The sequence below is a fragment of the Tilletiaria anomala genome (genome assembly GCF_000711695.1).
Source record: "Tilletiaria anomala UBC 951 chromosome Unknown K437scaffold_100, whole genome shotgun sequence".
NCBI classification, from domain to species: Eukaryota; Fungi; Basidiomycota; class Exobasidiomycetes; order Georgefischeriales; family Tilletiariaceae; genus Tilletiaria; species Tilletiaria anomala.
The window spans coordinates 1-24971 of NW_013546922.1; the positions used below are offsets into that span (position 1 = coordinate 1).

Here is a 24971-nt window from a genome sequence, read left to right on the forward strand (position 1 = left end):
TTCACGTTCATAATCCTCAACTTCCTGATTCCCGAAACGCTCGCTAGCAATATGCTCTCCCGTCGCACTCGCGGGCCGAGAAAGGGGACAGGCAGGCCTCATCTAAGGACTAAGGGAGAGTTGATTGCGGAGGGTTTGACAGACAGGAGCGCTGCGCTCATGGGTTTCCTCGGGCCTTTCTGCATAGGTTTGGGAGAGCCCATTGTGTTGGACATCAACCTGCATATCGGTTTGGTCTACGGTAATCATGAGCTGGCAACTCGTTCAACCGATCATCAAGGACTGTGCGTCCACTGATCACGGTTTCCCTCTTCTCACTTCTGACATCGTAACAGAACATATACGGAGTTCATCATGCTTTCTGCGACATCTTCGTTTGCGCCAACATGTACTCTATGAGTATTCGAAAAGTTATTAGTTTGCCTCGTTCTCGCTGGACGACTCGCATAAGGACTCGGCGAGGGATACATCCTCGCCAATCATTCTGACGTATTTCGTTGGTAGTATTCCGCATTGGCTCTGAACATGCGCTCATGTCAGATTTGAGTGCTGCTGACGGCTCGAACTCTGTTCGGAAAGCAGAGAAAGCAGCCCAAACTCATGATTCTCGGAGCATTTCATGCGGGATCGTGCGCCATCAAGTTTGCTTCACGACGGTCTCTCAGATCAAACGCACCCGCACCGGAAATGATGCACGCCATTTTGCTGATATCATTCCCCCGAACGCATCGCTTAGCATAACTAAGCCCGAAGCCGAGATATGATGGACATCACCTATTGTGCAGTTTAAAATACATGGCACGTCATATTCACGCCTGCTGAGGCTGGGTCTGGGCAGTGAGGGTTTTCTCGTTGGTCAATGCTGCGCCCTGGTGGGGAATGGGAAGCTCAATGGTGGAAGACTTGTCCTGTGTCCTTGCGTCCCAGCCATAAGGTTCGCCTGTCGAGCCAGGTGCGTCTCCTGACCCATTATAATGAAGCTCGGTGGCATTGTAGTTCGCGATGAACTCCCAGCCACTCTCCTTGACGTGGTATACGTTGATAGTCTGTGAGTGGGAGGCAGGTCGGGATCAGTGATGAGAAGCAGTCGTGAAATTGATAGGAATCTCGAGTCTCACGTTACCAGAGTACGCGTCTGCAGACCAGTGAATGCAACAGGTGAGTCAACTGAATCACCAAAGACCTTTTTCAGCCGAAAAGGGCTCACCTCTGTGGGTTGCAGCATAAATGCTTCGTCTAGCCAACTCCTGGGCTTCCTCAACACTCAGGTCCCAATGGTAACCCTGGTCAAGGACTCCGTACGCAAATGTGGAGCCTGAGCCAACTGAAAAGACGTCTCCCTTCAGTCGCGACCCATCTGAATCGACATAAAATAGCGCAGGGCCCTAAGAAGGTCAAGACGGGTCAGCGAATCAAAAGCCTACTTGAGAGGTAGCCCTGCCACGAACCGTCTTGTCCCATCCGCAAATCATGGTGCCCATGCTCAGTCCCATCCCCTTGTAGCCATAGACCAGATTGCTGAGGTACTTGGAAGCGGCTGCAACAGAGATCCGCTCCTTGTTCCTAAGCTCATGCAGACGACATTGCGTGCCGAGGTATTTCTCCCAATAGTAGCAATCTGTCAAGTGTTTCAATATCAGCATATTGATTCAAATCATGGAAGCTCCAATCACCCACCAGCCGCACCCCCCGCCATCGTGCCGAGAAGGTAGGGGTTGATCTCGATAACCTTTTTGACCGAGCCAGACGCAATGTAACTGTAGGGGAAATACGCGACACACCATCAGGACTGCATTTTCCAAGCGGCCAATCACCATTCACTCACGACCCTGCTGTAGCTCGCGAATCAACTGCAACAATTATACCACCTTGAAAGCGAAAAGCGAGGGTTGTCGTACCGTGCTGCATCTTGATCCTTGCGTTAGCGTTCGAAGAGTCGACATCTGTGTACTGTGCCAAGAAGCCGGCAGGCTGGACATGTGGCGGAAGCGCGATACAAAGCAGCACATTTCGCAGTCTCAGAAACCGGAACGAAAAGTCAGAATGGACCCGGACTCGATCTCAACTCACGTCGTGGGCTGGAATGCTGAAGCTTTGTGTGGCTTCTGGTCCGGACAGAAGCTCTGGCTGGCGGTGCAAGGAAGCGCTTTGGGGCGCCAGCTGGTTGAGGATTGCGTTCATGGCGATGGCAGGCGTGAGACACCTTTCAACTTATTCAAGCGCTCCGTTTATCCTGGTTGGATCCCAAAACGATGTCCTCCGATGAGCTTTCGGTTGAGGATACATGTGAAAGTTGTAACCGCAGGCAATCTCGGGTTGGCTAATAGCCAACCATGCCTTTTGGGTCGTGGACACGCTTACGCGACTTGCGTGGCCTCTCTGGCCATTTGACACGCCATTCTCGGCCGAGACACGACCAAATGGTTTTTACATCTACTTGTACACCTTGAGCTTAAGCGGGTGCGGGCGGCTCGCACTTACCTCTGGAGCGTGGCCACGTTTGGGAGAGGTGAGGCAGTGGGCCCCAATCAGTTCTCACTACTCTGTTCCTTCAAGGCTCAACGTGGACCCAACCACTCAACAGGGAACGGTGGTGCTAACGGAGCATACCAACACCTCAATGACCAAGGTCCAATGAATACTTCCATCGCGCTGTCCGCACCCGGCCCACCTTGTATAGCGCAGCGCCTCGATTCTAAGGTAGACAGAGCACTCAAAATGTTTTCGTCAGTTGTCTGCATGTGAGGAGTCACCCTGTGACATTCAAACCAGGAAGTTACTTTGTGTTTGCGCTGCACTTAGCTTGGTTATAGTGCCTTTGCATCCGCTCGCTGTCACGGGCCTGGGGTTTGCAGTGTGTGCATAGCAGGAAGCGACCGTTCCAATGCGATCATTGAAGAATGTAACGAGTGGAAAGGCCCGGAACGAACAAAATCGAGAAAGGAGAGCGTGCCAGAAGTCGTACATGCACAAGTCTCATGGCCGAGTGATCTCGCGAATGATGCTGAAGAGTTGTCTCATGTATTCATCTGTCAATTCCGGTCGCACGAAAGCCTCCGATGCGAAGTGACTAATCGGAGTTTACCATCTAGCAGATTTGCATGCACGCCACAAATGGGCAATACGTGTAGCCGGAAGGCGAAGCGCATAACCTCGATCTGTGGCGCAAGACTTTTGCGCACGTTGCCCATATAGACGATCGACGGTATAAAGCGCGGGGTGTTGTAGGAAGCAACATTCACGCATTGTGAGGTAGGCTGGTAGCAGCTATCCTGGTATTCCACCTTGGTGCGCGGGGTAATCATTTCTTCACATCCTTCTGTAGACGTTTCCGTGGCAAAGCGCTCTATGTCCCTCCCCAAGGGCGCGTTGGCAGACTCCATGTCCCGGCTGTAGATTTCATTCGCCCGGTGACTTGCTGTTCGAGGGCTCCAGCATGGCCGAGAAGAGTCTCCCGGCTGACTCAAAGAATGCTGTGCTTCTGTGACTCAAAATGTTGTCTGACGCCTACGCTTAGGACCCCAACGGCTGGTACAATTCTCATTCGCGGATCCTGGTTCTTTGATGTGATCGATCGAGCAAGGTGCATAGTGTTATTGAAAATGATACATCCTCGCATGGAGCGGGAGCAGTAGTCGAAGGCGTAAAGTGTCGCTGCTCGACTTGTTTAGAAGCCGTTGCACCCCAAGGCTATCAACGCTAAACTTGTGTTAAATGTGCTTGTTTGAACTGGGCCAGAAAGCGGTGCGTGAGTTCGTGAGGGACTGAGAAATTCCCTTGATAACCAACCGGTCTCGTTATACAAAGGCGGAATACTTGCCAGGTACCACAGCTCGTTCCCGCAGAGAGGGCAGTGAGCATGAGTAGCGAGGTCATATGCAGCATGGTGCATCTCCAACTTGCTGCCCGGAACAAAGCTGGCGTCCTGCATTTTGATGTTTCGCCGTAGGTTTCTGCGGCTGTCAAGACTTAAGTTTCCCTCGAATTTTGACTTTCCATCGTGGGAGTTGGACTACAAGGCGCAGCTCGAGCAGGTACACAAAGTGCGCCACGCGTGATCGGCGCCGTACAAACCCCGGGCTGTTCCCTTTGAGTCGTGGCCTATGTCGCGTTTAGAAATCTCGAAGCTGTTCCCACATCTATTTTTGTTTTGTTCAAGCATAGCAACCCATATTCTTATTAATGATGCCGCCTGAGATATCAGCCCTGGAGATAGCACATCCTTACATATTCCGTGAACCGGAACTCTTTCTGAGATGTTGGAATGTGCCTTGAAGTAGTGTCTCCTCTCTGCTTTCTCCCCAGCACTGTTTTGGTCGCTTGACTGATGTTGCATCAGTCGATGTGGTACTAGGCGGCCAGAATGGGATCGAGGACTGGCACATGAGGCGGTGAGGCCATCTCTATGGGGATGGTCAATGGTTTGGAGGTCTGAGTTCTGGGTGCTTTGTTGGAAGAGCAGCATTAAACGGCAAGACTGAGTTCTTTCTTTCCAAATAAAACAATAAAGAAAATGATATGGTGGGTCAGATTTGGACTCCTCAGTATTCCTTTCGGTGCAACCAGTTATTATATAACGAATGGGAACGACCATGTGGGACTCGAATCCACTCGATGTGGAGCCACCAATAGCAAGTCGGAACCTCTTAAGAGCTCAGAGGTGGGGTTTACGTTCTACCTTTAGCTCACTTTCACCAAGGACAGGTACATCGTCCCCCGCACTTTGACTCGTCTCATTATCCGCAAAAATCAGCGGGTCGCAGTTCAAACGTGCGGTGGTTGATTACTGGTGCGTCTTCTTCGCCGAAAGCGCAACGGCGAGCGTCCATTTTGCAGGCGATGGCAGATCGCCCGGGAGCGCCGAGCTCCGCGACCGGCATCCCCTTTACACCTCTGTGCAACCGCATGCTCGATAGCAGCGGCGCTTCATCGATGACCATTCCAGATGGACTCCCAAGTTTGAGAAGCAATGGAGTGAATGATATCAGTAGCGGAAACAGCACACGAAAGCAAGGCTATGGCCGCGGCTACGAAGATGACGACGAGGGAGAAGGCGAGGACATTGAGCTGAATCGGCTCTTACCCGAGCGTAGCCGGAGCCGGCTTTCACTCGACACCATCGAGGGAGGCTATGGTCGCTCCCCACGGACGCTGGACGAGGGTAAAAGTGGATTTGCTACTGATGACGATGACGACAGCGATGATCCAATGATCCTCGTGTCCAAAGCGGTACCCGAAACGGACGATCCGACACTTCCGGCGCTTACTGTCCGCGTCATCTTGATCGGAAGTGTGCTCTGCGTGGTGGGAGCTGCGATCAGCCAGGTGAGCAGTGCTTAAAGCCAATTTAATGAAGAGGTCCAGATTCTCATGTTCCATGCTCTTGTCCTGCAGCTGTTCTTCTACAAATCCAATTCGTGAGCATTGCTTCCGAAGCTCTTGCTTTGCGGAAATATACTGACCCCTTGCTTCAGGCCATCATTTTCGGCGTACTTCGTCATTCTCATCTCTCTTCCGATCGGGAGATGGCTCGCCAAGGTGATGCCTGCATGGAGGGTCATCGTGCCCATTATTGGCGAGTTCAGTCTCAACCCAGGCCCGTTCTCCATCAAGTGCGCATTCTCTTGCGATTGAAAGCAGTAGCTTGGCTCCTACGATAGCATATCTGAAGGTGCATTCCATTTTTCTTTCAGGGAGCATCTCCTCATCGCGGTGCTTGTCACATCGGGCGCAACGAGTGCCTACGCGTCCGACATTATCAACATACAGGAGCTCTTTTTCAAACAGCATATGAGCACCGCCTCGTCGCTTGTCCTGCTCCTCACCACTCAGACTCTTGGCTTTGGCTTCGCGGGCATCGTGCACAACATCCTTGTCAAGCCAGTCGCGATGATATACCCCAGCAGCCTGGTCACGACCAGCTTGTTTCACACATTGCATGGGCAGGGGTCGAAGTTGACGACCGTCCGACTCCGATTCTTCATCATCATTTTCGTTGCAATCTTCGTAGGTGTAGCGGTGATGACGTACTGCTCTAGGAACAGCTTTATGTGACTGATTTTCTTGTCTACTTGCGCGAACAACCGCAGATCTACCAATTCATTCCGACACTCATCATCCCCTCTCTCTCAAGCATTGCTCTTCTCTGCTTGGTTGACAACAGAAATCCGACATTCCGAGTGCTCTCGAGTGGTTACAAAGGGTTTGGACTGCTCAATTTTAGCCTCGACTGGAATGCGATCGGAACTAGCGGCCCGCTCTTTCAACCTTGGGTATGTCTTGTCTCGTAAGCTGATAAACCGAGGCTAGGGACTGATGACATGCCTCTGATTGTACGTCATGACTCAAGTGGGGTAAATCGCACCATTCCAATCGCAGCTTTTACTTGGGGTTTCTTTCCTAACACACGCGTTATTTCAAATACAGCCGCATGCAATTTTTACGCAGGAATTGCAGGAATGATGTACATCGTCACGCCTATCCTCTACTTTTTCAACTTCTGGGACGCGAAGCGGTTCCCGTCACCCGTCGGCCCTGATTTGTTCAACTCAACGTTCCATAAGTTCGAAGTCAACACCATTTTGACTTCAGACAATTCGCTTGACCCTGCAAAATGGTTGGCGGCAAAGCCACTCCTCTTGACACCCTTCTGTATGTTTGGTGGCACCGACTGCTTTCCTTTTCTTCTCTGTTCTAGTGCTGATGTGATGGTTCTTTAGTCGCTTTGACTTACGGGCTGAGTGTGAGCCCCAACCAAAGTGCACATGTATCACCCCAGGGAACTGACTTGACTCACATTCGCAGTTTGCAATTTTGACATCGATGGTGAGTAAAGGAAGTTGGCTTTTCCATGGCTAGCTGCAATCTGAAACACGATCTCTTTGGCGTAGATCACACACGTTTACCTGTGGCATAGCAAGGACATCAAGCGTGCTCTCTTTTATCCGCATTACGACGATGCCCACAATCGCCTCATGATGGCCTACCACAATGTGCCCACATCGTGGTACCTCACCGTCCTAGGACTTTCGATGACGGGCTCCATCTGGCTAGTCGCCACCCATGATGAATTGCAGCTTCCAATCTGGGGTTTGCTGCTCGCCACCTGCATCGGATTCGCCTTCCTCGTACCCGTCGGTGTGCTCAAGGCTGTTAGCGACACATCGATAGGTCTCAATGTCATCACTGAGTGAGAATTGCACTCGCTCTAGTTCTATCCCACCTTTTACTGACCCTGCATTCAACCATTTCGTTAGGTTTGTCGCTGGCTTTTTCATTCCAGGGAAGCCGATTGCGAGTGAGTGCATTTTGCGAACGCGTATCCGCACAAGTGCCAATGACGGCTGAACGCCGCTTACCTGGTACTTTCAGACGTCCTCTTCAAAGCACAGGGTTACTTAAGCATGTCCCGTAAGTGATGTTGCGATTGCCCTGAGAATATGTCACACTGTCCCACTAAAGCACCAATCTCCCTCTAGAAGCATTGGATCTCGTCAGCGATCTCAAGCTTGCGCACTACATGAGTGCGTAATCACACCGTGATTTCGCTTGCGATATATTACTCACGCATTCGTCTCTTCCAATCAGAAATCCCGCCGAAGCACATGTTCATCACCCAGATTTTGGGAACAGTCATTGGTGGGTCCAAGTCGATGCTGTTTACACGCGCAGGACTTAAGAGACTCGTTGAACGCAGGTTGCTGCGTGAATTTAATCGTGGTTAACATCGTCCTCTCCCCGAAAAGCGGATATCGAGCTTTCTTGGACGGGTCAAAAGTTGACCCGACCGGTCAGTGGGATGGGCGAAAGGTGCGGGTTTCCAATGGCTCCCACTGCCGGAGGAGGGGGCACTTATATGCTTTCCATTTCCGTGGCAGGTGCACATCTTCTACTCGGCAAGTGTGATTTGGGGCGTCGTAGGGCCAGCACAATTCTTTACCGGGAAATATTCGATTTGTGAGTCTTCCGCGTCACGGGCTCCAGCTTGTTCAGAAGCAAAGCTCATCACCCTCTCGCACAGTGTATTGGGGTTTCCTTGCAGGTCTGGTTCTGCCCATCATCCCCTGGCTGCTCCACAAGCGCTGGGGCCGTAAGCTGCCATTTCGTCGGGTGGCCTTTCCCATTCTTCTTCACGCAGCGGCTGGCCCACCACAGATTCCGACCAACGTGAGCACATTCCTTTTTTTCTTCCCTTCTGTACCCAACCCTCTGACTGTCGCCTTACTTCGCAGATCATTACGTCCGGCTTCATTGCAGCATGGCTGTCCCAAAAATACGCGCGTGAGAAACACCCAAGGTGGTTCGAGCGCTTCAACTACGTCTTGAGTGCAGCGCTGGACGCTGGATCAAGCATCAATGCCTTGTGCTGCTTCCTGCTCTCCATCACTGTCCTGAAAATGTTTGCAATGCCGCATTGGGCAGGCAACCCTGTCCGCGACAGCGAGCACTGCACACCAGCGAACTGAATGCAGGAAGACATTCCCAGTAGCAAGATACAATGCCTCTTTGCCAGACATGCATATATCATCATAGACGCAAAACAGTAGTGTAAGCCTTTCGTATTTGATATAGAGAGGCCCTTATCGCGTAAAAGTAGAGATGCACTGTGGACGCGTGCGGACGTGTATTGCGTTTGCTTCACTCCCTTAGGCCTCTTCATCAGAGTCGATGAGGTCATCTTCATCGAAACTGAAATTCAAATAAAAAGTCGGCGCCAACACTTTCGAAATACATTGTTAGGCCTGGAAACACTCACATTTGAGGCTTGCCGCGCTTTTTCTTCTTGGGTCGGGGTTCCACCTCACTATCCTCAGCGGCGTCTGACTCATCCGTGTCGGAGGTGGCCTGTCTCTTCTTCTTAATCCGCTTCTGAGATTCCTTTTTGCGCTTGAGCTTGCTTAGTGCTTTCGACGCTCGTGCAGCATCGTTGTCGACATCATTTGGTGCATCGTCATCCTCGTCCGACCCTGCTGCGCTAAACAGGGTATCGCCGCCTTCCTCACTCTCATCGTTGACGATGCCTAAATCTTCTTCCTCATGCTGCTTCATTCTTCGGCTCTTAGAGCCACCAGACTTAGTGCGCTTTTCGTCGACAACAGCGTTGAGCACGGCCCAGTCCACCTCGTTGAGCTTCTCCTTCGCAGCCAAGCGCTTAGCCACGAGCTCTTCGGCTTTGCGGATCTGCTCAGCTTCGCGCTCCGCACGCAGCTTCTCCTTCAGAGCCTCCTTCTCAGCGAGCAACGCCTCCGCCTCTTCGCGAGCGGCGTTGACGGTCGCCTCGTATGCCTTCTGCTCCGAAAGGACCTCTTCACTCTGGGCTAGCAGCTTATTCTCGCCGTATTGGATGCGCTGCTCAACGAGGTCGGCAGTGATGTGAGACAGCTGATGCTTCTGGGCGATGGGAAGGAGATCGGTAAAAAGCGACAACGCAAGCTTGAGCCCATCGGCCGCCTTTGATATCTCGTCGCTGCTACGCTTGTCGGGCTTGAGATTGTGAAGCATCTGCAACAGTTGCTGCCGAGTGACAGCCTCATTGTAGCGGATCCAGCTGCATTCTAAGAGGGATGACGAGTCACCGCGAGCGTCCAGCTTTTTCCTCGCCTGATCCAAGTAGTCTATCGAGCGCCAGAGATGCAGTGGGATCTTAAATGAAATGCCTTTCGCATACTCGGCACGCGCGAGATTCTGCAGCAACGACGGATTGCCGTCTGGGTGAAACTTGGAAGCAGCAAGTTCGTACTATTAGCCCAAGCAGGACAACCGTCAGCATATTAGACTTCATAGCGATCTCAACTTCGACTTTTTGCTTTAGGCACTCACAACCTGGATTGCCCTATCGAACTCGTCTTTGATCATGAACGCATGGCCCTGGCAGATGTAGACGCTCGAATCCTCACGTACGTCGCGAAGCTTGCCCAAGACGGCGATGGCCTCATCGGCCGATTTTTTGCGGCGCTCCTCTGCTCGTTGGTCCGATGCGGCCTGCGCGATGCCCGCCGAGAGCTGCCGCTCCGCCGTCGCCTCGCCGAGCGCATCCTCAGCAAGCAGGATAGCCATGCCTTGCGCGGCGAACGCATTGAGCTTGTCCGCCTGCAGCGCTCGGTCGAAGAGGTCAATGGCACGGTACAGCGCCTTGGTTCGCTCAGCTTTCGGGTCCGGGCCTGGCTTGCCGTGCACGTGCGCTTGATAGTAGGCCCACCCAAGCGCAGCAAGATACGGAGCATCCTGCTGCCCTTTTGTCTGAATGCTTTTGGCATCTGTCTTGGATCCGAATGACTTCGCGCCAGCTGGTGTAGGGCCTTGGAAGACCTCCGCAAGAAACTCCTTGACGCTTGTCCACTCTGTCTTGGGTGACCCGGGCAGCTGGCCAGCTCGGAAGATGGCATAGCTGAGCCGCGCATCAAAGTTGGTATTATCGCTCGCCAAGACCTCCTTGAAAAGTGCCTCTGCAGCGGCCGCGCCACCACTCTTCTCTCCAGTCACGTGCAGCAGCGCCAGACGAACTTTCGCGTCGAGGTACTCAGGGTGCGCAGCGAGCACCGTCTGGTACGCTTGCTCTGCCTTGCTTGGGTCGGTGAGCTCGCAGACGCGCGCAAAGTTGTACAGCGAGACAACGCGCACGGCTTCCGCTGCGGCCGACTCGGGCGAGCCAGCGGGGATCTTGGAGGCTGCAACAAGGGCTCCCTGAAGCTCAGCGATCGCATGGTCGAGCAAGTTCGCTCGCTCAGAGCCCTCAGAGCTGTCCATCTCCAGTGCCCGGAGACTGAGTATGCCACCGAGATTGCTGCGCAACTGGACGCTCAGCGCGGTGTCACGCGTACTTAGCTCTTTTGCTGGCGCTTCTATAATACGCAGAGCCGCAGAATAGCAGCGCGCAGCGAGGCTCGGGTCTTGTGCGCGGATAAAGTTGGCCATCTCGACAAAGATGAGCGGGTCGCGGGCAAGCGTCGCAATGCCTTGCAGCGCCCTAAGCCCAAGCAGCTCCTTCTTGAGGCTGGAGCGCGAAAAGTCGGATGAAGCGATGAAGAGGTTCTCGCTTTCCTCCTGCATAACGTTGGGGTGCTGGTGAGCTAGGCGCTCGCTCTCGCGCTCTGCAGCTTCGAGCAGCTTGAGCGCACGCTCCAGAAGGCTCGCAGATGTCGCCGGTTGCACATCGAGGCTGACGGCGAGGAGAATGACCTCAAGGGCATTCGAGCCGCCGGACTGAGCTTTGGGTAGGAAGCGCAACAGTGTCTTCTTTGCAGCGGGCGTGCTGCCGGTCGAGATCTGGATCTGCGCCAGTCCGACGACGGCAAGCGCGTCGGTCACCTGCAGGCCCTTGCTGTCCACAGCTGCTGCTGCCATGCTGGGGATCTGTCCTGCCTTGCTGCTTTCGTCAAGAACCATGGTGTAGTACCTTTGCGCGACGGTCCGCAACGCAATTTCTCCGCCCGGGAGGTATGACATCATGTGCAGAGCGCGCGCAAAATGCAGCTTCGCCTGGATGCCGGCTCTGGACAGCTCAGCATACTGGATGGCGTGCTCACCAAGTTTGAGTGCCGCACTGAGGTGGTTGCGCACGGTCGCCCACTCGTGGTCGTCGCCAGAGGCGAGTAGACCAGACTCAATGAGCAGATCGGCCTTGGTAGTAAAGTGCGAGCAAAGCGCAACGGCCAAGATGGCGCTGCGGTTGTCGATCTTGAAGGCAGCCTGGATGTGCTTGATGCCCTCGTTATAGAGCTGATCACGCTCCTGCGCTTCTGCCTCTGGACTCGCGCAACCCTCAAGCGCCTGCGGCTGGCTGTAGAGCGCTAGGGATGACACGCCGAGCAGCGTGTGCGCGCTGTGCGAGCCGGGGTGGACGGCAAGGCTGCGCTGCCATGCCCGCCGCGCTTCCTCGTGCTGACCATTGCCCCAGAGAGCAAGGCCGATGCCGATGCGCGGATCGGGACCATTCCATCGCGAAGAAGGATCGCACACGTCCTCTGCGGTCTTGTTGATCTGAATGCTCACGCGCAAGGCAAGCTGGTACAACTTCAGCGCCTGGGCCCACTGCTTTTTGCGCAGGTGCAAACAGCCTTTTCCAAGGAGAGCGACAGCGTGCTGCGGGTGGTGCCGCAGGACGAAGTCAAAGCAGGGGAGGGCCGTATCGTACTGGCCCCGCGAGAGCATGAAGATGCCTCGGTTGAGCGCGGTGAGCTGCCGATAGTATTGCATTCGCGGGTCTTTAGAACTCGCCACAGACTGCAGTACGCGCTCGGCCTGTTTGATGGCGGCATCAGCCTGCGCATGGTGGTGCGCCTTGGGCAGCTCTGTTGCCGGATCGAGGATTTTGTAGCGGGCATCTGCGAGGATCTCTTGGGGGGCAGTCCTCGCCCTCGCAAGGGAGATGCTCGCGAGCAGGTTGTGCACCGGCACCAAGTCTGGTCCTTGACGCTCGTAAAAGTGGAGCGCCTCGTGGCAGAGGCTCTCGGCTTCCAATGGGTGGCCCTGGGTTAGGCAGTAATGGGCGATGACGCACCAGTACACGACCGGCGGGAGCTCGGTTCGCAGGACCTGCCTGACGAACTCGAAATCGACCTGCTCGTCACCTGCAGCGGCGGGTGCAGCACCGAAGAGGTTGCTCAAGTTAATGTCCAGCTCCTCCCTCCCGCCCGCGACGGGGATGGCGAGGGAGCCACCCTTGATCGCGGGTGCGGCTGACATGTCGGGCAAGCTGGGCTGGCTCCGGCCGCACACTCGCGCTCTGCCTCGTCTGGCAGTCTCCTGGTTGAACGTGAGCGGAGATTATCCTGTGCGCAGCTGCCTAGAAAGGTCCTGCTGTGCGACAGGTGTCTTGAACTGCAAGAAAAGGAACACTCCCACAGAAGAGAGAGCGATGCTGATGGAAGTTTGCTATGCATAAGCCGAGCACATGCTGGTGGTCATTGGTTCGAACGGGAGGAGGTGCCCAAGTAGGGTTACTGTTGCATCCCTGGACACTTGATACTAACCAGTGACGCAACGTTTTACCTCGGGCAATAAATGTACAAGCCACCAGGTGATGCAATCGAGTCGAGGTGCGAGCAGGTGAGCTTCTACATCGAGGCACCGTACGGCTGGCCCGCAGAAGATCTATCCCGGCCTCGCACCTGCCGTCTTGCCTCGCAAGGCACGAACAGAAGACCCTGCCTCGCAGGCGCACAGGTTTCGCATTTGCTTTACCTCGAAGTATGATGACAAGCCAACGAGCACCCGTCTCGACCGAGCAGTGGCCCTGGCCTGCACCGAAATTTACATTCGAGGTTCGTTCTTCCAAAGCCTTTGTCTGGAAGGGCACCCTTCTCCGTCGTCTGCTGACGGCTTCTTTCCGACACCATTTTGAATCGTGAACCCATGACATATCGTGCTCACGCTCAGACCCTCAATGGCTTCTTTCTGTACGACGAGGAGGTGCAACCGCCTCAGCTGCCGCCGCTGGCCGAGAACTTTGGCCTTCGCCAGGACAAGACGTGGAAGCAACTCGTAGACACGCTCACGGAGCTCAACGCATTTGCCAAAAATGGGGAGCAGTACAAACTCATCTTCGCCGGCCGGCACGGCGAGGGCTGGCACAACGTCGCCGAAGCCAAGGTGAGCGCATATACGCTATCCAGTCAAAAAGCCGCACCCACCGCGCGTGATGTTTTAACACTTCTCCTAAAAGTACGGCACTGAAGCGTGGGACGGCAAATGGGCTCTACTCGACGGCGATGGTCAAATGACCTGGGGGCCAGACCCGCCGCTGACGCCTCTCGGCGTCTCGCAAGCACAAGCCGTTAACAGCATGTGGAAGCGCCTCCTCAGCGAGGCTCCGCCCAACGACGAAGACCGCCCACCCCTTCCGACGATTCTCTTCAGCAGCCCAATGCAGCGCAGTGCTGTGACGCTGCGCATGACTTACGATGGTGTCCTCCTTGGCGCAAACACGATCGAGGGCCGCGCGCCACTTGTGCCGCGCATGCGTGAGCTGTGGCGCGAAACCCTGACGACGCACATGTGCGATCGCCGCGCCGATAAGACGGTCATTCAGCAGAGGTTTCCGGAGTTCGAAATAGAAGAGTCTATGACCGAGAAGGACGAGTTATTTATGGTGCGTGGAAGCGATCACCACGAGCCCGCGCCCTGGACTAAAATAGTGACTTGTCCGATGGCCAAACAGGAAGTGCTAGAGGAAGATGCGACGAGTGCCATCCGACTGCGGCACAGTCTGAGTCAGACATTCACGGAGTCTGAGGGCCATCAGAGTGAGTTTATTTGTCTTTGTTTTGCTGGAGGCCCGTTGCAAGCTCGGTATTTAGAGACGTTTCACAACCAGTCATCGGCATCACCTTACACTCTGGCGTTATGCTAGGCCTGATGACAGCCGTCGGACATGCCGTGTTCAAGCCCAAAATCTGCGGTGTGGTCCCAATGATTGTAAAAGCGACGCCTGTGAAGTGATTGCGAGTGAGAGCATTAAACCTGATTCGTTGTTACGAACCGCATCTATGATACATGTTGTAAATGCAGAGAGGGGATGGTGCATCGGACTGGTAATTTCTTGCAGAGCAAAAAAGGTCGGTTTCAAGATGAGGAAGCGGCAGCATCGTGGATAGGAGCCGCAACTCGTGCTTCCGCATCGCTAATGAGCGTTGCTGTGTGAAGAACGAGCGGCGGTGGGAACGCGCGAGCCTCCATGCGGTGCAGCAATTGGTGCGCAGCGTGGAGCTCATTTGCGTTGAGTTCTGCGCGGATCATCTCCTCGTATGTCGAGGGCTCGCGGAAAACCGACCTCCAAGGGTATGCAGGGTCTAAGGGTGGCAGGCGCGCAGAGTCCCGCTGCGACATCGCCTGCGCATCAGGCGTCGCCAAGGCACCAGCGCCATGCGTCCGCGGTCCGTGGTTGCCCGCGGCGGCGACGCCGACGGCGGGGTCGATCATCTGGAAAAAGATTGCGCGTGCTTCGTCAAGCTCGGCTGGTCCGGCGCGACCGAGCGCCTTGATGAACACATTCGCGAGGTATGCCGTGGGACGGATGCCTTTGTCAAGGGCGGCAGCAAGTTGCTGGCGCATGCGGGGAATCTCATTATGAGCTGCATAGACAGCCAGCAGCGCCTCGTAGCACACGGCGTCTGGCAGTTGCTGTCCGCCACGGAGGCTGGAGGGATGCTGGGCGATGGACTGGAAGATTTGCTCTGCTCGTGGGAGGTCCTTCAAGGCGACTCCGTGACTAGTGATCAAGGACGCCCAGTGTGTACCCTGCACAGGTATTTGCCGGTTCTGTACAATCTCTTCGAAAGCCTCGTGCATCAGGCGCTCGTCAACGGGCTGCCGCGGAAAGACAGGAGAGTCAGCTTAAGGGGGAAAATGAATTCGGGGCCTTGCTCACCTCTATTGTTCCGTGCAGGTCCAGAATGAGCTTGTACGTGTGCGCACTGGGCTGCACGCGCGCTTGTCGGAGTTTATCGAGGTAGAACATCGCCTTTTTCTTGTCCGGCTGGGTGTGAACGTAAAACTGGATCATGCAATTATACGGCGGCACGCGCGGCCGGAAGCCGCGATCGCTCTCCATCTCGTGGAAGAGCTCCCGGGCCTTGGCCTCATCGCCGATGCGCGTGCAGGCGTTGATCGCGGCGCCGTACGAGACGCTGCTGGGGCGGATGCCGAGTGCCTGCATCTGTGCAAAGAGCTGCAGCGCGCGGTCGGCCTTGCGGGCGCGGGAGAGCTTAGAGATAATTGTGTTGAATAGGTAAACATTCGGCCGGACGCCGAGGCGCTGCGACTCGTCGAAGAGCTCCTGCGCAATTAAAGCATCGTCCGTCGTGTCCTTGATCACAGCGATGAGGGCGGCGTAGGCGTCGGCGGACGGAACCTGCCCGGAGCTGATGATCGAGTGGCGTTGCAGATTGGCACGCTCGAACTGGTCGGCGTGGGCAAGTGCGCCCATCATGCTACTCTCGACCAAGCGCCATCCATCTACTTTCCAGCCGACAGACCCGCTAGCAGTGCCGAGAACGTGCGTGGCGATGCTGTGAAAGTAGTCTAGGGTAGGGACGTCCTTCATGCGTCCTGCATAGTTGATCAGCCCCGAGAGAACCTGCGGCGTCGGGTAGTCGCCGACTGCAAGCGCGGCATTGAGCAAGTCGAGTATCTGAGGCAGCGTGTTGGTGTCCCAGTGCTTTGTCAAAGCCGCTAAGCGCTCGGAGAGGTCCTCATCGATAACGTGAACATGGGGCAAGGGAGGCGAGCCTGATGCCGTGCCGGAAGAGGCGACGGACGTGGCATCACCGCTGGCGCTGTTGCCGCTGGTCTGATCAAAGACGAAGCTTGCTGGCGGACTGGGCGAGCCGCTGGATGAAGCGACGCGCCACGGCTGCGCCGCAAGCAGGTCCCTGTAGCTGGGGTCGAGGAACGGAGCAAGCATGCGAATGCCATCTGCGCCATAGCGGTCGTGCAGGATGTCCGCAAGCGGGGACCAGTCGAGGCCCTGGTGCGCGCTGCGCGCTTGCGCTTGTGGACGCTGCGCAGCGTCCTGTAGCAGCAGGCGGAGCTCAGGAGCGAGCTCGGCCTCAGCGCGGGAGACGGCAACGCTCGCGAGGTGCGCGGCGAAAGCTCGAATGAGCAGGCTCAGCGCGCGATCCGAGACACTGATCCTGTCAGCAGCGTCTGGCGTGGCGTAGTAGAGCGTGACGAGATTGAGCAGCAGCTCGCTCTCTGGCTCCAGCGCCAGCGTCGAACGTTCGAAGAGGGGCAGCGCAACCATTTCCAGTGCGTCCGACAGCACGAGGCCCGCGCTCGGCTGCGTGAGGTGCAGCGCAAGGGAGACGATGGCCTCGGAGTCCTGTAGACGGCTCGCAGGCACGAGCATTGCGACGGTGCGCTGGAACACGCCAGCGGCGTCGCGTGTGCGCCCGTCGGCTGTGAGGCGCTGCACGAGCGCCACGAGCACATCATGCAGCTGCGGCGCGGCGGCGGCGGGAATGCGATTGACGAGCTCGAGCGCAGCGTCGTGGTCGTCGCGCGCGAGGTACGCTTGCAGCAGCACGGGCGCGGCAGGCGTGCGCGCATCGAGATCAAGGCGGCGGAGGAGCGGTGAGTACCTGGTCGCATCGGCATGCGCGAGCGCAGTGGCGACGCTCGCGGCGATGCGGCCCGAGGGCTGAGCAAGACCGGCGGCAGCGAGCTCGCTAATCTTGGCGTACCACTCGGCAGCCTGCTCGAACTGCCCAGCGTGCAGGAGACCCGCGAGCATCACGTCCATCGTATCGCCGTTTGGCGCCGGCGCAACGGAGAGCAGGACGACGGAATGCGCATCTTCTTCTCCGGCATCTTGCACAGACTGCGTCTCGCCTGCTTGCGGCGATAATGCAGCCGCGGTAGAAGCGCGCTGAAGCATTTCTCCCAGCACGTGCATGGCGCCAGGGACGTCGCCGAGGAGGAAGAGCGCGTTAATGAAGGCATGCCAGACATGCATCGTGCTCGCGGGGGCCAGAGCCGCTTGGGTGTCGGCGTCCACGTCCGCATTCGCCTCGTCGGCTGCAGCAGGTTGCGACTGCTGTTGCGCGAGGAAATCCTGAAAGATGGAGCGCACAACTTTAAGCTTGGTCTCTGGCTGCGTGAGGGTGACGCTGTCGCCGGTGCCGCAGGCAGCATGTGCGCGCGGGCGCAGCGCGTGCTGCAGCACGCTCTCGCCGCCAGCAAAGCACGCGAGCAGCAGCTCGAACGTCGTCGCGTTGGGTCGCATCGGCGCGGGATGCGCCTCGAGCAGCGCGAGAGCCTCGAGCGCGGTGGCCTCGTCGGCGCGCTTCGCCGCGGCGCGCAACAGCGCGTGGTACGGTGCTAGAGTATATGGACGGCGACGCGAGGCGTGCGCAGCGCGCAAGAGTGAGACCGCCTGCGCATAGTTGGACAGCGGCTGCTTGCTGCTGCTGCTGCCACTCCCACTCCCACGGTGGTGGTCCTTGGGCGCAAACGTCTGCGCGGCCGGGTTTCTGCACAGCGCGTCGATGACAGAAGAGAGCGTGCGCGCGTTAGGCATGAGCCCGTCCTGGATCATCTGCAGGTACAGCTGCACGACCTCGTCTGGGCGGACCTTGCTTTTGCTGCGCGCCTGCGCATGCGCAGCGAGCAAGACTTCCATGACGACGTTGTACCCGCCGACCCAGCGGTCGGCTGGCGCAGGGAAAAGCGCGCAAAAGTCGGCCAGAAGGCGCTGCGCGGCAGCAGGGCCCGAGTGCATGTGCAGCAGGGTGTTGCGCAGAAGCAGCGCGCGTTCAAAGAACGCCTGCTGCGCGGCACTCACATGCGGCCTCCCGCTGCGCACACGGCTTTCGTCGGTTTCGGTTGTTGCCTCGTCGCCTGCTGGAAGCTCCGAGGATGCGCGGCGCTTTGTGGCGGCGCGGAGCGCATCGGAAGCGTGTGCATCGAACTCGCGCGCATGCAGAGCCGCGAGGCGCGTGTTCAGCGCGTCATCTGCGCGCACCTGCGCGGCGGCCTCGGCGAGCAGCGCGCATGCCGATGTGTGCAGGGCGTGCGCGTGCGGTGGTGCATGCGGCGGTGCATGAAATGGTGCGTTCTGGGTAAGCGCGCCAAGGCTCACGGTACGCCTGCGTCCGCCTTGCCGCACGAGTCGGGCGTGGTAGGCTGCTAGCGCGTCGTTCACTTGCGTCTCCGCTTCCGCCTTCGCCGGCTTTCCGGTATGGACGTGCGAAGCGCGCGGTGGCGGTGGCAGTGGCGAGGGTGGCAGGCCAGCGGCGGCGAATACGCGCCCGAGGCGCTCCTGCAGCTGCGCCTGCTGCGGATTAGTCGTCGTTAGGAGTGGCGCAGTGGTTACGGTCGTCTTGCGGTGTTGTGGGTCGCCTCTATGCCCTGCTACCAGCACCCTTTCGCCCTGCTGCTCATGCTCTGGCTGCTGCTGCTGCGCGATTGGGCGGCTGCGCTGCCTGCCGCGGCGATCGCTACGTGCGCGTATGCAGTTGCTCGAGTCTATATGGCGGGAAGAGGGAGACGACGAAGATGCAAGGAGAGGGGTGTCGTTGTCGTCGTCGTCGAGTTCGTCGTCATTCTCGGCGCGTTGGGGAGCGATGGTGTTGGGCTGGGCCTGCTGAGCTTGGGCGAGAAGATGCTGGTAGTTGGCGTATGCGCCCCTACCGGCGCTCCATTTTGCGCTGCCAACGCCAGCTGCGCCAGCGCCTGCGCCGAGTCCCCACGCTGTCGCCGCCGAGGAGGAAGAAGAAGAAGAAGCGGCAGCGGCGGCGGCGGCTGCCGCGGCGCTGCTGCCGGCTGCTGCAACGCTGGCGGATGCGGCGGCGAAGCGGGCCAAGTGCAGTGCGATCTTGGAGGGAAGCGGCATGGTGTGCTGGTGGTGAGTTTGTGTGTTCCCTAGCTGCAGCGCTTGCTCGCTGACGGGGGCACAAGGAGCTGCTCGCCTCGCGCGGTGGTCTGCGCCTTGGGTATGCTTTGCTTTGCTTCGCTGGCTGCGAGGTGTGCGTCCGAACTCCCTTATGACAAGAAGAAGGAAAAGGAATGAAAGTGTTCCGTATTCCGTATTCCGCGACCCGTGTTCCGTATTCCTTTTTTGAGCAGCTTATCGACACCGCACACGAGTCTGAAAATTTGCCGCGCCAGAAAGCGAGAGTCAGTTCATCGTCCTCTCCTCTCTTCTTTTGTACTCTCGACCACCAACCATTCTTTCCTCGTCCTCATCACACATCCCCCAGCCCAGCTCGATTAACACGTAAGCAAAGCAAGCACATACCCATCACCAGTCATGGGCAAAAAGATCTCCGCCGCACCCGCTCCCGCAGCCGCGCCTGCCAAGGCCAGCAAGGACGGCAAGAGCAAGAGCAAAAAGGACAAAAGTACCACCAGCGCAGCACCCCCTGCGCCTGCACAGCCTAGCGGCAAAAAGACAGCTGGTAAGAGCAAGAAGATTGAAAAGGAGCAGACCAGTAGCAGCAGTGAGAGCGACGAGGACGACGACTCGAGCGACAGCGACTCAAGCGACGAGGAGAAAGAGGAGGCCGCCAAGGTGTGTAGCGAAAACCCTGATGAGAAAAAAATCAACATAGGTAGAGACTCACTCAGGCGTCTCCTGCTCCTTACCCACAGCCCGCCGCCAAGGCAAACGGCAGCAGCAAGGCAAAGGCAACAGCCACCGCACCCGCCGCCAATGGCAAGAAGGCTGCCGCTGCCGCCGAGAGCTCCTCCGAGTCGGATTCTGACTCAGACGCGAGCGATGACGACGACAAGAAGGACGTGAAAAAGGCCCCCGCCAAGGCCAACGGCAAGGCCCCTGTTGCCACCAAGAAGGAAGAGGAGAGTGACAGTGACGACGACTCGGACGACGGTGACAGCTCAGATTCCGACGACTCTTCTGACGATGACGAGAGCGAGGACAAGGTCGTCGCTCCTGCCGCTGCTGTTGAGAAGAGCGACAGCGACGACTCGGATGACGATGACGAGAAAATGGAGGACGCCAAGCCAGTCGCGCCGGCATCTAAGAAGCGCAAGGCGGCCGACGACGCCACTGCTGACGCCGACACGAGCGGTACCAAGAAGAGCAAAACTACGCCAGAGACAGAATTGGCCGAAGGCGAGACATGCCAGCTGTGGGTCGGCCAGCTAAGCTGGAACGTCGACAACGACTGGCTCTCGTCCGAGTTTGGCGCGTACGGCACGGTAGTCAGCGCGCGTGTGCAGCTTGACCGCGACACCGGCAAGTCGCGCGGCTTTGGCTTTGTCCAGTTCGCCACACCCGCCGAGGCACGTGCTGCACACGCCGCCGCCACTAGCGGGCTCGAGATCGATTCGCGGCGCGTTAACGTCGACTTCTCGTTCCCCAAGCCCGCGGCGGAGCGACCCGCGGCTCGCGCCCGTGCGTTCAACGACACGCGCTCCGCGCCATCATCCGTCCTCTTCGTCGGCGGCCTCGCTTTCGCCGCGTCCGAGGATGATGTCTGGAACACGTTTGCCACGCATGGTGAAATCGCCAGCGTGCGCATCCCCACCGACCAGGAGTCTGGTCGCCCCAAGGGCTTCGCATACGTCGAATTTGCGACGCAGGACTCCGCCACCAGCGCGCTCGAAGCGCTTAACGGCTCCACTGCCATCCACGATCGCCCCATTCGCCTCGACTACGCGCCGCCCCGCGCTGAGCGCAGCGGCAACGATTCGTCGCGTGGCGGTGGACGCGGTGGCGGACGTGGCGGCGGACGTGGTGGCGGACGCGGCGGTGGACGTGGCGGCGGACGCGGTGGCGACCGTGGCGGTGCCCGTGGTGGTGGACGCGGCGGCGGACGCGGCGGTTTCCAGTCCCGCTCCGACGGTGGATGGGCCGGGCGCAGCGTGCGCACTGGTGCCATCGCCGAGCCAAGCGGCAAGAAGATCTCTTTCGACTAGACACCGAGTTCCGCGTTTCTGCATTTGTCTCCTCTGCGAAGCTTGTTCCCTCATCCCCATCTCCTGCTGGCACCGCACCCACTTTATAGACTTAATCTCTACTCTGTATGCACTTCGAACGCGCGACACCCGCTTGCTCTCGCACCACACTGGTGTCCTCGTCCGTGCTGGAGACAGAACCCGCTGCTGATGGACGCACACGCAAAGACAACCACCCAAAATGTACCATATGGCAAAGAACCTGACTGATCCATAATCATTCCATCTATCTCACATGTCTAGTCCTGCGCCACGCTATCCGCATGTCGAGAGACCCCGGCCAATCTGACTGCCTTTGTTGCTGCTGCCGGCGACTTGGCGCCCGCGACGAGCAGGCCCACGCCGTGCTGGTTGAACTTGGAGGCCTCATTGCCGACGCTGACGTACACGCAGCGACAAGCGTTTCGTTCGTCTGCATCCACATCGCTATCGCCATCGCCACCACACTCCGGGGTGGCTGCGCTCGACGAAGATGCAACTGGCAAGGCTGCTGCGCATGCTGCCCCTGCTGTCAAAGGCGCGTGGAGCAGGCTGCCGGACAGAGCCGTGCGTCCGAACAGCTCGACAGCGAGCAGACAGCCGTCTCCACGTGTGCCCGTCTGAGGGACGCGTCGCTTGCGGATGCATCCTCGTCGCGGCGCTTCCGCCGCGGGCTCCAACGCCCGCTGTTGATGCACATACTCCGCAAGGAGGTCTGCCGCCAGTGGTGTCGTAGTGTCATTGTAAGTGCCGCGACCACGCGCCTGATTCCGACGAGAGCTTATGGCCGTAGACTCACCAACGATGGCAGGCTTGCGACTGTGCCCGATTGGCACACTGGCAAAGATCTGCTTTCTGAACGCCTGCTGCTCGCCCCGCTGCCCTGCAGCACCCGCATCGCCGCCAGCCCAGCCAAGCAGCAGAATCTCATACGGCTTCTTGCGTTCGGGCTGCGCCATGCTGACTACGGGCTGCGGCGGGAAACCTCGTGCCCCGCTGCTGGCCCCAGCCGTCATCTTGAGCCAGCACCACTCTCCCTCATAGCGCACGCCAAGCTGCGGCCAGAACTTGTTCAGGATGAAGCGGCGGACTTTGGGCGCGTTGGTGATCCAGAACGCAACGAGTGTGCGGGTGCGCCGGGCTGGCGCCTGTCCCCGCGAAGCAGCGAGCAGAGACGTGAGTGGCGCACGTAAGCGCCAGAGGTCGTACAGATCCGCCGCCGTCGCATACGAGCTATGCCTGTGCATGGAAGCGGCGTTGCCGTCTTCGTTGGCGCTCATGGACGACCGCGCCAGACGCTCCGCAGACATGTTCGGGTACGGAGGATCGACGTACAACAAGTCCACACCGCCATGTTCTCGCACTTGGGAAAGCAGCGCTTGCCAGCCCGGCGGAAAGCGTCGCTGGTCGGCTTGTAAAAGGTCTGTTGTGAGTATCGCTGACTGTGAAGGCATAAAAAAAGCCGCGCATGTACTCTCTTCCGCATTGCCCATCGAAAAGACCATTGGAATTGGCGCATCATTCTGGATGAAGCGGCCGTGCAGAGCATCTACGTGTAAACCTTGTGAGCGGTCCTCGCCGATGCCATCATCAAGAGTTCCAGCTTCCCCAAAGGTCCCGTTGACGAATGACTCGGGTCGCGCAAAAGAGTGAACTGAGTGAGCATGCTGGTGCACCCGTGACGGGTCTCGAAGCCACCACGGTTCCGTGCGGTTGCGAATGAATTCGCTGTTCAGCAACAGGGTGACTGGTTCCACGAAAGCATCGTAGACGCCTTCGTGCACCTCTTTGGCTTCCGCAACCAGCCTTCCATCTTTTGCGCGCCGCTGCTTTTTGCGCGGGCGGGAAAGATCACCGTCAAGCGTGCTATGACCGTACGGTACAGTTGGGGGGCTCTGGAATAATAAAACCGTGCTGTCCGAGGGAAGACCCGCTAGGAACCCAGCAAATGGATCCACAAGCAGCAGCGTCGCTGTGTCGCTCTCCCTCGAGCTTCCTTCTTCGCCGCGAGTTGCAGCGGCGTCGCAGCGCACGGTTGTCGAGTGGAGGACCGAGACGCGGTTAACCGGACGAGCCTGCTGCCGAGGCTCAGCCATGAAGGGTCTGGATGCGCGACTTGGGGGCGAGAACGTCGACGAGGCTCCTGTCTGTTCATCTCGTGCTTGCATACCGGACGCTCACGGTGATAGGCCGTTGCGCCGTCCCATCCATGAACATACCATGGTCCCGCGTAGAGGCTGGAGTCCTCTAAGGGCAAAAAGTATGACGTTAAAGAAGGTCAGAATCATTATGAGTTCTCGTCTGGGATCAAGATTTCGCTAGACTTCCCATTTCCACTAGAAATCCTGCTGTTTCCCAGGGAGTTGGACCTCATTTCCCAGTGGGAATAGGCAATTAGGGGGCGATCGGAGCTATTAGCCCCCACGGCAAATTCAGCCATGTTACATACCTATTAAGCATGAAAGTAGCTGGGAACAGTGATTATGTCGAATATCCAAAGTGTAGACTGGGGTCCGATCATCGATGTACCAAAGGTGGAGAGAGCATGATTGTCGGCGACCGAATGTGATAGTCCCCCACAAAGTCGACAACCACGTTTGAGCTATCAGGGGGCGTTTGACGCAGCCTCATACCCTCTCCCTGCGGCATCCTTCTCCTCTTCCTCCACACCTGACCCTAGACAAAGCTATATCCCCCAGGCTTGAAGAAATATAGCCCTGCTCTTTATCCTTTGCTGGGTGGTTCGGTGCCTGACTGGATAGCTGGCTCCCTGGCGGGGCTTGACGGGCGCAATACTACTCAGGTGTATGTCCTTTTTCTCCTGACGCTCCAAGTTGAATACCATATCGTCTTTACATGGAAGAAAGTCTGCGGGTGGCAGAGCAGTCGAGTTGCGAGAATTCAAGGCCAATTCGCAGCATAATGGGTGCATCGCTTCTGGATTTTAGGGTCGCTCTGGAAAAGGGACGAACGAGGCCGACGAGCATGCACCTTCTCGGCCTGCCAAATGGAAGATCCTGCTTCAGCTGCTCCATGGTTGGAAATCACGTTGATCGGCTCGGGTCAAGCGTTGACCACAGCCAGCGTTAGCTTGATGGGAATCCGACGGTCTTGTTCGTTAACGCTTGGTCTGACATGATCATCTTTGGGTCAAACGGACAGAGCACGATTTTGAAAGCTAATAAGTTGGCCTTGTCCCCTTCCTGCTGGGGAACACACAAAGACACATGGGTCTGCGCATTACTCCGGTCACTTTGCCAGTGCAACAGGGCCAGGCCTTCAGAGTGGTAAGAACCGCAACTCAATGAACTCACAAACCTGGCGCCAGCCTGTTGCTGCTAGTGAACGCATCAAAGTATGAGCGAATCAATTCATCAAGGCTTCAACGGTGAACGATGAACGCCGAACGGCGAACCCACCACGGTACCTCAGATGTTCCAGTTATCACGGGTGAAAGGCTTCAGCATTTCTTCCCACCGAAATTAGACTCAGGTCGGCTCACTCTTGTTTTACACGAGAGTAAGGATGTCTCCCAGGGCACTCGGACATAGTCTTGTAGCCATCTTTTTTATCTG

General features: G+C 57.3%; 8 protein-coding genes across 8 annotated transcripts; 4 read left to right on the forward strand and 4 right to left on the reverse strand.

The window, feature by feature from the left end:
- On the forward strand, positions 1-494 carry K437DRAFT_7973 (uncharacterized protein). Its single transcript, XM_013385682.1, has 2 exons — positions 1-241; positions 336-494. Exons 1-2 carry the CDS (start codon positions 52-54, stop codon positions 416-418), a joined length of 273 nt encoding a protein of 90 aa, XP_013241136.1. The 5' UTR covers positions 1-51; the 3' UTR covers positions 419-494.
- A 259-nt stretch (positions 495-753) lies between these two features.
- On the reverse strand, positions 754-2280 carry K437DRAFT_258906 (putative PRE2-20S core proteasome subunit). Its single transcript, XM_013385690.1, has 7 exons — positions 2071-2280; positions 1826-1971; positions 1678-1757; positions 1449-1618; positions 1208-1385; positions 1119-1135; positions 754-1046 (listed from the first exon to the last, which is right to left on the reverse strand). The coding sequence occupies exons 1-7, from the start codon at positions 2179-2181 to the stop codon at positions 810-812; spliced, it is 939 nt and encodes a 312-aa protein (XP_013241144.1). The 5' UTR covers positions 2182-2280; the 3' UTR covers positions 754-809.
- A 2363-nt stretch (positions 2281-4643) lies between these two features.
- Positions 4644-8591, forward strand: K437DRAFT_258911 (OPT-domain-containing protein). Its single transcript, XM_013385691.1, has 17 exons — positions 4644-5325; positions 5395-5417; positions 5475-5612; positions 5694-6006; positions 6090-6272; positions 6426-6651; positions 6720-6742; positions 6805-6825; positions 6891-7189; positions 7257-7297; positions 7372-7410; positions 7479-7523; positions 7588-7638; positions 7697-7809; positions 7878-7956; positions 8021-8166; positions 8232-8591. The coding sequence occupies exons 1-17, from the start codon at positions 4840-4842 to the stop codon at positions 8463-8465; spliced, it is 2460 nt and encodes an 819-aa protein (XP_013241145.1). The 5' UTR covers positions 4644-4839; the 3' UTR covers positions 8466-8591.
- Positions 8449-12843, reverse strand: K437DRAFT_8111 (uncharacterized protein). Its single transcript, XM_013385683.1, has 3 exons — positions 9820-12843; positions 8756-9738; positions 8449-8688 (listed from the first exon to the last, which is right to left on the reverse strand). Exons 1-3 carry the CDS (start codon positions 12682-12684, stop codon positions 8646-8648), a joined length of 3891 nt encoding a protein of 1296 aa, XP_013241137.1. The 5' UTR covers positions 12685-12843; the 3' UTR covers positions 8449-8645.
- A 182-nt stretch (positions 12844-13025) lies between these two features.
- On the forward strand, positions 13026-14522 carry K437DRAFT_258915 (uncharacterized protein). The gene is made up of 5 exons (XM_013385692.1): positions 13026-13262; positions 13378-13590; positions 13664-14089; positions 14159-14243; positions 14315-14522. Exons 1-5 carry the CDS (start codon positions 13194-13196, stop codon positions 14437-14439), a joined length of 918 nt encoding a protein of 305 aa, XP_013241146.1. The 5' UTR covers positions 13026-13193; the 3' UTR covers positions 14440-14522.
- Positions 14453-19423, reverse strand: K437DRAFT_239287 (uncharacterized protein). The gene is made up of 2 exons (XM_013385693.1): positions 15368-19423; positions 14453-15306 (listed from the first exon to the last, which is right to left on the reverse strand). Exons 1-2 carry the CDS (start codon positions 19328-19330, stop codon positions 14563-14565), a joined length of 4707 nt encoding a protein of 1568 aa, XP_013241147.1. The 5' UTR covers positions 19331-19423; the 3' UTR covers positions 14453-14562.
- Positions 19424-19662: 239 nt separating this feature from the next.
- On the forward strand, positions 19663-21640 carry K437DRAFT_275919 (RNA-binding domain-containing protein). Its single transcript, XM_013385694.1, has 2 exons — positions 19663-20008; positions 20089-21640. The coding sequence occupies exons 1-2, from the start codon at positions 19748-19750 to the stop codon at positions 21376-21378; spliced, it is 1551 nt and encodes a 516-aa protein (XP_013241148.1). The 5' UTR covers positions 19663-19747; the 3' UTR covers positions 21379-21640.
- Positions 21624-23864, reverse strand: K437DRAFT_258918 (uncharacterized protein). Its single transcript, XM_013385695.1, has 3 exons — positions 23725-23864; positions 22196-23643; positions 21624-22111 (listed from the first exon to the last, which is right to left on the reverse strand). Exons 2-3 carry the CDS (start codon positions 23490-23492, stop codon positions 21657-21659), a joined length of 1752 nt encoding a protein of 583 aa, XP_013241149.1. The 5' UTR covers positions 23493-23643; positions 23725-23864; the 3' UTR covers positions 21624-21656.
- Positions 23865-24971: the final 1107 nt, after the last annotated feature.